This window comes from Juglans regia, chromosome 5, assembly GCF_001411555.2.
Source record: "Juglans regia cultivar Chandler chromosome 5, Walnut 2.0, whole genome shotgun sequence".
Classification (NCBI taxonomy): Eukaryota; Viridiplantae; Streptophyta; class Magnoliopsida; order Fagales; family Juglandaceae; genus Juglans; species Juglans regia.
Window position 1 is genome coordinate 7,220,914 of NC_049905.1, and position 12,421 is coordinate 7,233,334.

A 12,421-nucleotide genomic window follows, 5' to 3' on the forward strand; every position below is an offset into this window, starting at 1 on the left:
TTATAAAAATCATCCGTTGGACGAATAACATTTTTACTTGAATTTCAATTTTTCATAAACAATAAATCTGAAGTCACAAAGAAGCCTTTGAAAAAGAAAAGAATATAGATCTAGATTTAGTGTCTTTTGGACCATCCGATTATGACTTCATCTTTTCTGGGGAAGATAAGCATACCATCTCTGAAGAAGAGAGATAGGAAGTGACAAAAGCCAGAGAATTTTATAGAAATTTACATGAAAGTTTGAGGCGTTTAGAAAGAAAAGGATAATATAGTCAATTCAAGTCTAGAAATGGGGATAATTTGGTCACTTTCAAGGAGTCCTCTCATAGGAATGTACGTAGAACGATTCACAAACCAAAGTAAGCGAATGAGAGTTGGGACCAATCATTGCGAGAATAAGAAAAGGAATAAAACTACTTTCCTTTCCATTTAGACCACTCTATTTAACCGTCGGTCAAAAAAACATTTTTTTATTTTTTTATTTAATAATTAAAAAACTGATTTTAAATATATTTTTTTATTTTTTTATTTTTTAAAAATATTTAAATATATAAAAAAAATATGAAGAAAAAAAAAAACCAGCGGTAAGTCTAAGAAAAGAACCGGCTAGCCACGTGACCGTTCACGTGGTTACCTACCTACCAGTCATTCCCTCTAATCCCGAGGACAAACTTTTCAGACACTACGATTTTACGTTAATCGTATGTTTATCGATTTGTTTTCTGGGTGCCTTCTCTAAGTCCAAGGTGATTGGCGAGTTTGATCTTCAGAATGAGCATAGCAGAGGGCATGGATTCCGTTTACAGGGATACCAACGCACCCGTAGAGGCTCGTATCAAAGACCTGCTTTCTCGGATGACATTGAAAGAGAAGATCGGCCAGATGACCCAGATTGAGCGCCGAGTCGCCACTCCCGACGTCGTCAAAGACTTCTCCATCGGTAGCCTCTTCTCTCTCTCGCTCTCTCTCTGTGAATGTAAAAAATTACGTTGTGTTTGTGGGTGTGTATATGCGTTCGTGTATAAGAAAATGCGCTCTCTCTCTCTCCGTTGACTCATACTGAAGTCATTTGGATCATATGAAAGTGCGCTTTTGAAAACAGTAAAAATTAAAAGTTCGCATTCATTTTTAGCTAAGTGGATCTTGATGACTGTATGTGTATGTTTCAGTTATGCATTTTTCCATACAATGGGTTGACTCTTTTTTCAGGGAGTATACTCAGTGCTGGTGGCAGTGGACCCTTTGCAAAAGCAGCGTCTTCAGATTGGGCTGATATGGTTGACGGGATTCAGAAGTCTGCGCTTAAGTCACGGCTCGGGATACCGATAATATATGCGATTGATGCGATTCATGGTAACAATAGTGTCTATGGTGCCACTATATTTCCTCACAATGTTGGCCTCGGAGCTACGAGGTTGGTGTTAGACTGTGTCCCTGGCTTTCGGGGTTTCTTACATAATTAATCACTTCTCCTCTAAATTAAAACACTCAAAATTGAAGGAAGAATTTTTATTCTTTTAGAAGAAAGAACTAAAACAGCTTCACCGACTCAGGCAAGCAAACCGGCAGAGGAATCAATCAATAAATGTTGCAAACTCGAATACTTCTCAAAACAAAAATTCTCACGATGCCAGCCTTCAACCACCTTCTTAGTTTATGTTTTACTAGTTGAAACGTAGGAAAAAATGATTTCATTTCCGGGAAAGTTCAATGTCAAAGAACCACAACAGTTTTTTTTTTTTTTTGTATTTATGTACTTTTCTTAAAAACTTCTTAGCAGCCTTTGCAGACTCCGACCCACTTGTGTTTTTGAACTTGTGATAGGGATGCGGATTTGAATCGAAAGATCGGGGAAGCAACAGCACTTGAAGTTAGGGCAAGCGGCATTCACTATACTTTTGCTCCATGTCTGGCTGTAAGTATTATAAATATAATGTTTTGCCGAGGAAGTGCTTGTTTTGAAGCGTTTGCAGTGTTAACTGGTAGATTAAGTTTAGACTGTAACTCCGATTATGAGTAAAACTTCATTTAGTAACCGAACTTGGTGTAAACACATGCTTGCAATCTGGCAATGGGTTTCTTATATTGGAAGAAGAATTTTGTTGTTTATGCTTGGTGCTTTCTAACAACAGTACTGACTGAGTCTTATCTTTTAATTTTGTTACCATTTCGGTAATTTCTTGTTGTGTTAGTTAACATACTGGTTTAAATTCTTAAGAAGCTCTCTGTATAAATTACAAACAAGATGCAGAGAAAGACCTCTTAATAATACTTTTGCAGGTGATCCATCTCCTAATATTTAAATTTTTCAGAAAAGATTATTATTCTTATCAGATCTCTGTTGTTAATAGGAGCAATGGTTTATTACCCTTGGAAAATTTGTACAATAGGCCATTAGAATATGGCTGACGAAAACTAGCTTTAGGTACAATAGCTACTCGATAAAATTTTATACCATGAACACCTATGTTGTTTACATTAATCCAATCATGCCATTTGTGCACTGGGTCTACTCGGGATTGGTAAATGTCTAGGCCGACATGTCCTTTTTGATACCCCATGACCTTTAGGTCTGTCATCATCCTTAGGGCATTCCAAAAGCGTACAACCTGAAACCAATTTCAAAGGATCCTGGGTCATCTGCTGCATTAGGGCGTGAGCAGGTGCCCTCTCCACAAGATTTCTCTTTCCCGCCATGTGAAGTACAAAATTAAAATTAGATATCGTAAAACTGTAATCCTTAGTTTTGTTGTGCCAGGTGATTTCTGTCAGATAAAATTGCAGGTCTGGAAAGAGCTAATATTCAATCGAGACATGAGATTGGTACTCTAAATGCCTTTCAATAATGTACCACACCTGGGAAATCAAACTGTGAGCTGGAGTTCGGCCAGAACCTAGATTCTTCTTGTTCTTCTATCTTCTTTCATCATAATTTTTCCTCTAATAAAACTTTTTTGTTTGTGAAACTATGTCCTCGAGAAAATTATTTACATATGATATCTTTAACCGGACTGGTGTACCTTGGGTTATGCCCGGAAGAGTTAAGGATATTCTTTGGTGCTGGAAAAGAATTAGGGGAAATGCTCACATTGTTGCTGTGTGGAAAATGATTCCCCTCTGCATTATGTGATGTTTGTGGATGGAGAGAAATAAGAGGCATTTTGAAGATTGGGAACGTTCCTTGGATGAGCTGAAGGGATTCTTTTATAATACTTTATTTTCTTGGGCTTAGATCATTAGTTGTAATGAAGACAGTTTTCATGATCTCTTTGTATCCCTCAGTAGTGCTTAATGGTACTTAGGCATTTTCTGTGTATACTTCTTGTGTACTTGGGCTATGCCTATTTCTATCAATAAAATTTTACTTTTACTTGTATAAAAAAAAATTATTTACATATGATCTAGGTCGGTTCTTACAGGTATGCAGAGATCCCCGATGGGGCAGATGCTACGAGAGTTACAGTGAAGACACTGAAATTGTTAGAAAGATGACTTCCATTGTCTCAGGCTTGCAGGGTCAGCCATCCCAAGAACACCCAAAAGGCTACCCTTTTGTGGCTGGAAGGTAGAGGAAAGTCGTTGATAGTATTCTATTCATATTTTTTTAATGACTAAACATTTAGTATTTTTGTAGCAAAGTTTCTCATTTAGCAAGTTCATCTTCCAAATCCACCACTGCATTGAACACGCATCATTCTGGTCAAGGAAAGAATTTGACAACTGAAGAGCTATATGCTTTCCTTTCTTTCTATTTTGTTCAGACCAATGAGTCTTGGCTCTTTTATTAAACTTGTTGGAGATTCACTTGGGAAATGGGAAGAATGTTTCCTGCTTTTTATTTTCTTCTCCTTTTTATTCTATATTTTTCTCTTTTAATCTTAGATAGTCCTTCAAAAAGCATTACAGTTATAATTCTAAGCTTTTGACTTACCTTGTTTGTTCTTTCCACTCATTATGTAGATTTACCTTGATTGTCAATTCCTCTGTTAACAACCACCATTGGACTTTTTCTCATAATGCCCATTTTTTTATTCCAGAAACAATGTTATTGCTTGTGCAAAGCATTTTGTGGGAGATGGGGGTACTGACAGGGGAATAAATGAGGGGGATACCATTTCATCATATGAGGACTTGGAGAGGATTCATATGGCACCTTATCTAGACTGTATTTCTCAAGGGGTTTCCACTGTTATGGCATCCTATTCTAGCTGGAATGGGCGTAAACTGCATGCTGATCATTTTCTCCTTACAGAAATTTTAAAAGATAAGCTAGGTTTTAAGGTAAAAATCCAATAATGCTCATATTCTGAAACAAGCTAATTCTTTTTTCTTGTCACTTCAGAGAGTTATAATTGGCTTTTTGGATATTCTACTGGGTAAAAACAGTTTTGATCATCTTGGTTCATTATTTGCTAGTTTTGTAGTCTCCAAATTTTTTTTCTTGTCAGGTCACAGTATTCTTTTTCTCTGTCTCGCTCTCTCTCATTCTTTTATTCTTTTTTCATAATCAAAAGTGGAGTGGCAGGAAGATATTAGATTACAGTTTCTGTACATCTGGGTAAATCGTGGGGCAATATTCTACTGCAGGGTTTTGTAATTTCTGACTGGGAAGCACTTGACCGATTAAGTGAACCACGCGGCACAAACTATCGTTACTGCATTTCCACTGCAGTTAATGCAGGAATAGACATGGTAGAGTTCAAACAACAAATCCAAAACTAAGGTTACTTCCTTTGTTTATCCCTCACCTTTGCCTGACTTAGAAAATTTGCAGGTGATGGTGCCTCTGAGACATGAATTATTTGTGACGGATATGATATCTCTGGTTGAATCAGGGGAGATACCAATGGCCAGGATTGATGATGCTGTTGAACGGATACTTAGAGTGAAGTTTGTTGCTGGTCTTTTTGAATTTCCATTCACAGATAGATCTTTGCTGGATAGTGTTGGTTGCAAGGTAATTTTTAGCACATGGTTAGTGGCACTGCTCTGTTCGAAACAAGTTATCTTTAGAGAGTGTACACTTTTCCACCAATCTGACTTGGTCATTTCTCCCTCAAATGTGATCCGTCTTCTTCTGTCTATTATAATTACCAGGAGAGAAACAATTTCTCAATCAGTAAGTAGATTATCTTTTACCATAAATAAGGGGAAAAAGGAACTTTTTTTCCAGGTCCTTTTTCTGCAGTTCTAATTTATCAACACCGTCGCTTTCGGAGAATAGTGGGATGGCCTCAACCTGTGGCTTAAAATAGATGGTTATTACTGCCACAAATTTTAACTTTACTATCACCGGAAACCCGTTAATTGCACCATAGTAATTAGGAAACAAAAAGGAAAAGTTACACTTTGCAGCCCTAAACTATCATCCCTCTCGCAATGTGTACCCTCAACTATGAATGCAACCTAAACTAAAAGTAAGTTTCAATTTGCACCCTTAGTTAAGATAGAACTATTAAGAGGAGTGATATATGGGTCACGTGGCATAATCTTAATGGCATATTTTCGTAGTGGTGTATGTTGCAGAGGGGTGGTATTTTGGGGTACAAAATCCAACTACCCCAAAAGAAAATGACTTACCATTTTGTTAGAGGAATGAATCACTGGCAATTACAAAAAGAAAGATGGATGATCTAGAATGAAGAGACACAATGGAAGAGGAGACTGGCTAGAGGAAGAAAGATTTCTAAAGGCCTTGAACCTTTTTAGAGTCCTCAGAAATGAGTAGACCCTGATAAAGGAATAGAAACTGTTGCATTTTTACTTCTTAAATTTACAATATATCGTATTATAATGCATGTTAAAGATAATTGCATGCTTAGTTAATGTTAAGGGAAAAAAAGAACACTTTAGTTAAAAAAGTCACCATCGAACTATAAGAATGCAACCCCACTGATTTATTGCTCCGAAGGTCAAGTAAAGTATTAGCTTTGGAATTTTCTGCAGTTGCATAGAGATCTAGCACGTGAAGCAGTCCGCAAGTCCTTGGTTCTTTTGAAAAATGGAAAGGATCCTAAGAAACCTTTTCTTCCATTAGACAAAATTGCTAAAAGAATTCTTCTTGTTGGAACACATGCTGATGATCTTGGATATCAGTGTGGAGGGTGGACAGAAACATGGTATGGAGGCAGCGGAAGGATCACAATCGGTACACAGTTACACCCTTCTATGTTTTATTTATATCAAGCGATAGGTTAATTCACAACCAAAGCAACAACATTTATCATTTTTAAGACTGATTTTTTCTTGTCTTTAAGGCTGATTTGTTGCATTCATTGTGCAACTTTTGCTAATATTTTCATTGTAGTTCATTTTACTTTTTGTTCTCCTTTGTAAGACTGATTTTTCATTTTTGCATTCAAGTTTATCACTGAAGCCATATGACTTCTGCCAAGTACAGAGTGCTCTTCACAAAATGCACGTGTTCATTGTCCACTTTGACTGTCTTAAGTTAATTTGACCAAACTGCAATCCATTTAGGAAGACTATCCCAATATGGCTATTCAGTTCTCTTATATTATCATATACTTGTTTCTTCAGTTGTGAAGAGACTCATTCAATAATAAGTTAGTCTATGGAATAAGAAATAATCTGTTAACTAAAGAATGAAATGTATTTTGATATGTCTTGTCAAGATCCCTTTATTTTATTGCAACATAGTTTGATCTTTTTCTGGAAACTTCTGGCAATAATACATCTATGGACTAAGATTTTGTGTGTGTATTTGGCCCTAATGCCTCTGGTGCACATTGGCACAGCCGCACAAAACTAATGACATCATTGCATTTTAGGCACAACCATCTTGGATGCAATTAAAGAAGCAGTGGGAGATGAAACAGAAGTAGTTTATGAGCAATATCCATCAGCAGACACTTTAGCACGTCGGGATTTCTCTTATGCAATTGTAGCTGTTGGTGAGGAACCCTATGCAGAGACCCCTGGTGATAATTCCAAGCTTGTAATCCCCTTGAATGGAGACGGCATAATAAGTGCAGTTGCTGACCATATCCCCACATTGGTGATTTTGGTATCCGGAAGACCCTTGGTTTTGGAGCCATGGCTTTTGGAAAAGATAGATGCTCTGATCGCTGCTTGGTTGCCTGGAAGTGAAGGAGGAGGAATTGCCGATGTTATCTTTGGGGATCACGACTTCAAGGGCCGACTACCAGTGACATGGTTTAAACGAGTCGAGCAACTGCCTCTGCATATTGGAGTCAATTCATATGAGCCGTTATTCCCCCTAGGCTTTGGGTTGACATGCAATAAAGAGAAATCTCTGAACTGATGAGTTGTGTACTAAGGCCAGTTCAAAAAATAAGGTTTCTCAAAACCATTTATGTACAAACAGCTGGTATCAAAGGTATTTGTTTTCCATCTAAACTCTTATTCTATCACAGCTCCATTTCCACTGGCTTTCTAGTTGAATAAAAGTAGTTCCCGCCATGTTCAGCTGAATAGGTATGAGATGTGAGTGTAGCACGTCATTGCAGTTGTTATTGCTATTATGTTTTTGTTAAGCGTGTAGGCCTTTTATTGGCTCTCATGAACTATAGTCTTCTATTCTCATTAAGCTATTATTTTCACAGATGAGATGAAATGAATTGAGATTAAAATTAAAAGTTAAATAAAATATTGTTAGAATATATATTTTTAATATTATTTTTATTTTATGTGAAAATTTAAAAAAATTATAATAATTAGATGAGATAAGATGAGTTATGAAAATAAACGAGATTTAAATTTTAAATTTCTAGGTATGAACTAAACATATTGACAATGCCTAAGGGAGATAAATATCAAAAAAGGTCTCATGGACTCAACTTGAGGTATTCTTTTAGGAGCAACGTGGGCAAATGAAACGAGAATTTCTTTGACTTTGTCAATGATGAGAGAATTAGATGTCAAGGAATATCTTCGTCCAAGACAAAAAAAAGAAGAAAAAAGAAGTCATTATTTCCTCCCAATCGTCAAATCAATCTTGTCACGACACGTGGCCATGGAAATATTTTCTCACAGCAGGTGGTCTCCTACGTATTCCAACCAAGTTTACGAAATGAATTTGGATACAAAGCATATTCTAGAAAAATACTTTTTCAATCTCCTTCAACAAAGATATTTTAATTGACTCTTAGAGGCCCCTCCTGAAACACCAACAAGATCATTTTGTCTTTGTTATTAGTTGTCTTTGTTGGATCACTTGATAACCTTCTGCTTCCCATCCCTCAATTTTCTTTTCCTGGATATGTGTAAGATCCCCCACAGGAGAGGTTTCAATATTGACGTCTGTGGGCCAATGAAGCCAACTTATTTAGAGTCTCACACCAAACTTTTTATCAGTTGCTTTTCCCTTTTCAAAACTTGGAGCTCCACTCCAATACATACGTTTCAAGCTACTAAAAGCAGATTTTAGGTGAAATTATTCAAATATCTCTGTGTTATAATGCAGTGGAAATATCTATCAATTTATTCAATAAATTGATTAGTCGTTAATCATGTATTTATTTAATAATTAAGCAATAATATAAAGTAAATAAATTGCATAACACCAAGATCTTACGGGACAGCTAAATCCAGAAAAATCAATTTTATTATTTGAAAATCAATTACAAGTAAAACTCAATTACAAAACTTTTATCAATTGACACTCTTACTTCACCAGACAAATGACTCATTTGTCTTTTACCGTAGTACCAGCCAGAGCCTTTGATGATCTTCAAACATAAACTCTTTTCCTGAAACTCCAGTGACCGAAACTCGACCAATCAATTCTTTAACATAGAGCAAGATCACATTTTTTTAGAGAAACAATATGAAAATTCTCCAAATTCTCTCTAAAATATGCATTTGAAAGTGCTCTAAAAGATATCCAGATCAGAATCTCTACATATCCTAACCAATATGATCCTTTAAATAAATAATTTGAAAGAAATTTTAGTTTCAGTAGGACTCTACTGAGGGAAAATATGTCGTGAAGACGTCTCTTGACGGAATGCTGACATTTTGCGATAAATCTTCTCTGCAGTAACAAATTTCAGTTCAACCTCTTATCTGGATAAGTGCAGATTCCTTGAGACTCGATTTTCGCACTTATAACTTATCTAAACAACCTCTAATACCTCCTAGATATTGTTATAGATAAAGTCAATAAATAATTTACATTCATTCAAAGTTACAAACTTAATAATAAGATAAACTCTATCATTTTAGTCACCTAATTCTATCCATACTTATCAACTAGTCACCAAGTCATAGACAACTTTTACATCTACAATCTCTACCTTTGGCAGATTGGTAATAAAGCCAACTTGATGAATTTCTTGCATCTACAATCTCCCCCTTTGGTAGATTGGTGACAAAATCAACTTGATAAATGTAATATAAACATGTCAAAAGCACAAGCAACATACCAATAAACTGAGTAGAAATTCCAAGCAAATAATCAGGAATAAAAAATACTGATATAGAACAGTAACTAAGATTAGTATTGTCAAAATTCACAAGATTTAAAATTCAAATCAAAGTCTAACCATGTTCTAGTCCAACATCAAAATTATGTCCAGAATTTAGTTTTATCTCTCAATATTATAATTAGTTCCCCCCCTCAATATTAAACCATCTTAAACACACAAAAAATCATTCAACTCCCCCTCAAGCAAATTCATTTAATAACATACACACTTACTCAAACTCCACCTAAATTTCACAATACCCAAAATAAATCAATCTACTCCTCCAATACTCGCCCTTTTTGTCATTAATCTGACAAGACTCATAAGATAATAAATATAATTTATGTGAGCCGAGATGAAGATACTAAGAAGGACATGATGAACAACTCCCATGTGTCTCAACTTTTCATGGATTAAATGCACTTGATGTACGAGCATAAATGCAAGTAAAATAATGACAATGAATGAAGTAGTTTGGTTAAGATATAAAAATAAATACTTGGTAGGTACTAGTTTGAAACTGAAATGAATAATTCCATAACCCACCAAAATCCAACCTATATACATGAATAATATACACCTAGGTGAACAAAGATTCAAATATTCAAATATTCAAGCCCTAACTTCACACAACAACAACCAAAATCCCAAACTTCGTGTGTGTATATATATATATATTTATGCACCGAACCCTGGAACTTGAAAAAGAGAGGCGTTTTAATGAAGTAATATTACCTTGATATAAACCAATGGATTAAGATAATCGGAACTGTTGCTCTATCACAAAGAAAAAAAAAATCAAATGAGATAAGGAATGAATGAGAAGGGCTAGGACTCGCGTAAGGCAGTGTTGTGGGTCTATGTATTGCGATGAGTAAGGGAGTTATTGGGATGTAAAGGGGGTCTGGGTCTTAGTGTGTAAAATCATCACTTGTTTCAAAAGATTAAGCTGATGGGAAGAGGTAGATTTTATTATTTTAGATCTTAACACTTCCCCTCACTTGTGGGCCAGACTTCTCCTCAATGAGTAGGCCCAACAAGTGGAATATTTAATTCAATGGGAAAGAGTGTAGAGTCAGGGTTTGAACTTAGGACTTCTGCTCTGATACTATATGAAATCACCACTTATCCCAAAAATTTAAGCTGATGGGAAGAGGTAGATTTTATTATTTTATATCTTAACATAGTGGTCTAAGTGACTTAAGTCACTAATAGTTACTTGTGCCGTGCACAGACTCTTGGCATAGAGTCTCACTGGGACTTATCCCATAAAAACAGAGACCAACTCCCAGACTTCTACTCCAGAAGCATAAACGCCCAACACAAACCTATACCAAAAAAATAAAACCATAAATCTAATATAAAATATATTTTATATTTTCACCATTTTATTTATTTTATATAAAATAAAATCTTTATATATATATATATATTCAAAAACAAATAAAAAAATAAAAAATGAAGCAAATAACATGCCTAAATGCATCTTATTCAAACATAGTGTCACTCACAAATAATATACAATAAAATACATTCTCTTATTTGCAACAATCTCATTGTATGTTCACACCTCATAAGATCATCGATGTCAAAGTTCATGTGAGTATGTGAGTGAACAAACTTATATAGAAAAGTAACTCTTTATTTCTTTTTCAATATATTTTTGATAATATTATTCATGAGTATTTTCTTCTTATAGATGCTCCTAAGAGATTATCACTCACTTCAAAAGTCAAACTTTATACTAGGGCCTAGATACATGATTATCTCTTCAAAACACTAGTTTGCACAACCCCCCTTTTTTTTATGTCAATTTTTGTTGCTCATCTTTTTCCATAATGATTTGAGCAGCGATTCTTTCTATAAGGATTTAAGGGACAGATCCATGTAGGGTATTTATCTTTTTCCGCAATGATTTAATACTGAATTTTTCTATATGGATCAACCATTTGTGTTTGGCAATGGAAGATCCCTTTATTATTGTACTAGGTTCAACTAGTATTAGTCAATTCAAGGCATGGACTCCCACTATGGTGAGCATCTCAATAATAAATATGAAACTTAATTATAATGAACATACATATAAGTTCCTCACAATACTTGAACTTTGTCAAGATGACCCATAGAATTAGTATACACAAAGTGGACTGCACAAAATAAATAGATGCATAAGTTCTATAGTTTACTATGTGAGAACACAAGTGCTCAAACCTTGACATATCCAACATGCACTTTCCTTAAAAAATTAGAAACAACTCAGAAAAAAATAATGTATTTTAAACAAAAAAAAAAACAAAAACAAAAACATAAAACCAAAACTAAACAAAAATGCATGTCTTAAGCTAATGATATACAATGAATGCAAGAACATGCAAGTGGTTCTATTAATGTGACACATCATCTTCTTTGATCACCCACTTTACTTTAAAGTTTGGGCTATTCTTTTCATCAACACTACTTTGTATGATCTTTTTTTTTATTATGAAGACAAAATTCTGCTAGTTCACCAAGCTTGATACTTATGAAGGTGATTTGTTAACTCATCTCATCTTGATTTTTTAGAGTATTTCCTTTTATTTTAAACTTTCTTTCACCTCTATTTTTTTTCACTTTATTCAAGTTAAAGCAATATGAATTTATATGACCAACAACACCACAATGATGACAAGTAGGAATAAACTTACCTACATACTTACCTTTCTTCAGCCTTTTTGTGGTTGATTTTCCATACAGATTTTTTGAATAAAATGACTTGGATAACAACATGATTTTGAGCATTTATACATTGACTTCTTTTGAGAAAAACAATACCTTTAGAAGTAGCGGCAGCAGATGATAAGGCTCGAAGTTCTTTGCCTTTGGAAGTTGTGTATCCTAGACCAATTCTATCACAACTCGACTTCTGAAAGCACAACATTTCCTCCAATTTCTGCGTTGCAGTTTTTTGTTTGCATTCTTGAAAATTTTTTA

The 12,421-nt window shown here is 34.9% G+C and overlaps 1 protein-coding gene across 1 annotated transcript; it reads left to right on the top strand.

The window, feature by feature from the left end:
- The first annotated feature begins 683 nt into the window (after positions 1–683).
- Positions 684–7,457, top strand: LOC109007633 (beta-glucosidase BoGH3B-like). The gene is made up of 9 exons (XM_035690292.1): positions 684–942; positions 1,212–1,416; positions 1,827–1,917; positions 3,422–3,567; positions 4,040–4,283; positions 4,590–4,694; positions 4,777–4,959; positions 5,949–6,150; positions 6,794–7,457. Exons 1-9 carry the CDS (start codon positions 774–776, stop codon positions 7,285–7,287), a joined length of 1,839 nt encoding a protein of 612 aa, XP_035546185.1. The 5' UTR covers positions 684–773; the 3' UTR covers positions 7,288–7,457.
- Positions 7,458–12,421: the final 4,964 nt, after the last annotated feature.

Coding starts and splice junctions, on each gene's coding strand:
- LOC109007633 (XM_035690292.1), top strand. CDS start 774: ATGAGCATAGCAGAGGGCATGGATTCCGTTTACAGGGATACCAACGCA. Junction 4,284..4,589: donor AAGATAAGCTAGGTTTTAAG/GTAAAAATCCAA, acceptor ATTCTACTGCAG/GGTTTTGTAATTTCTGACTG. Junction 4,960..5,948: donor TGGATAGTGTTGGTTGCAAG/GTAATTTTTAGC, acceptor AATTTTCTGCAG/TTGCATAGAGATCTAGCACG.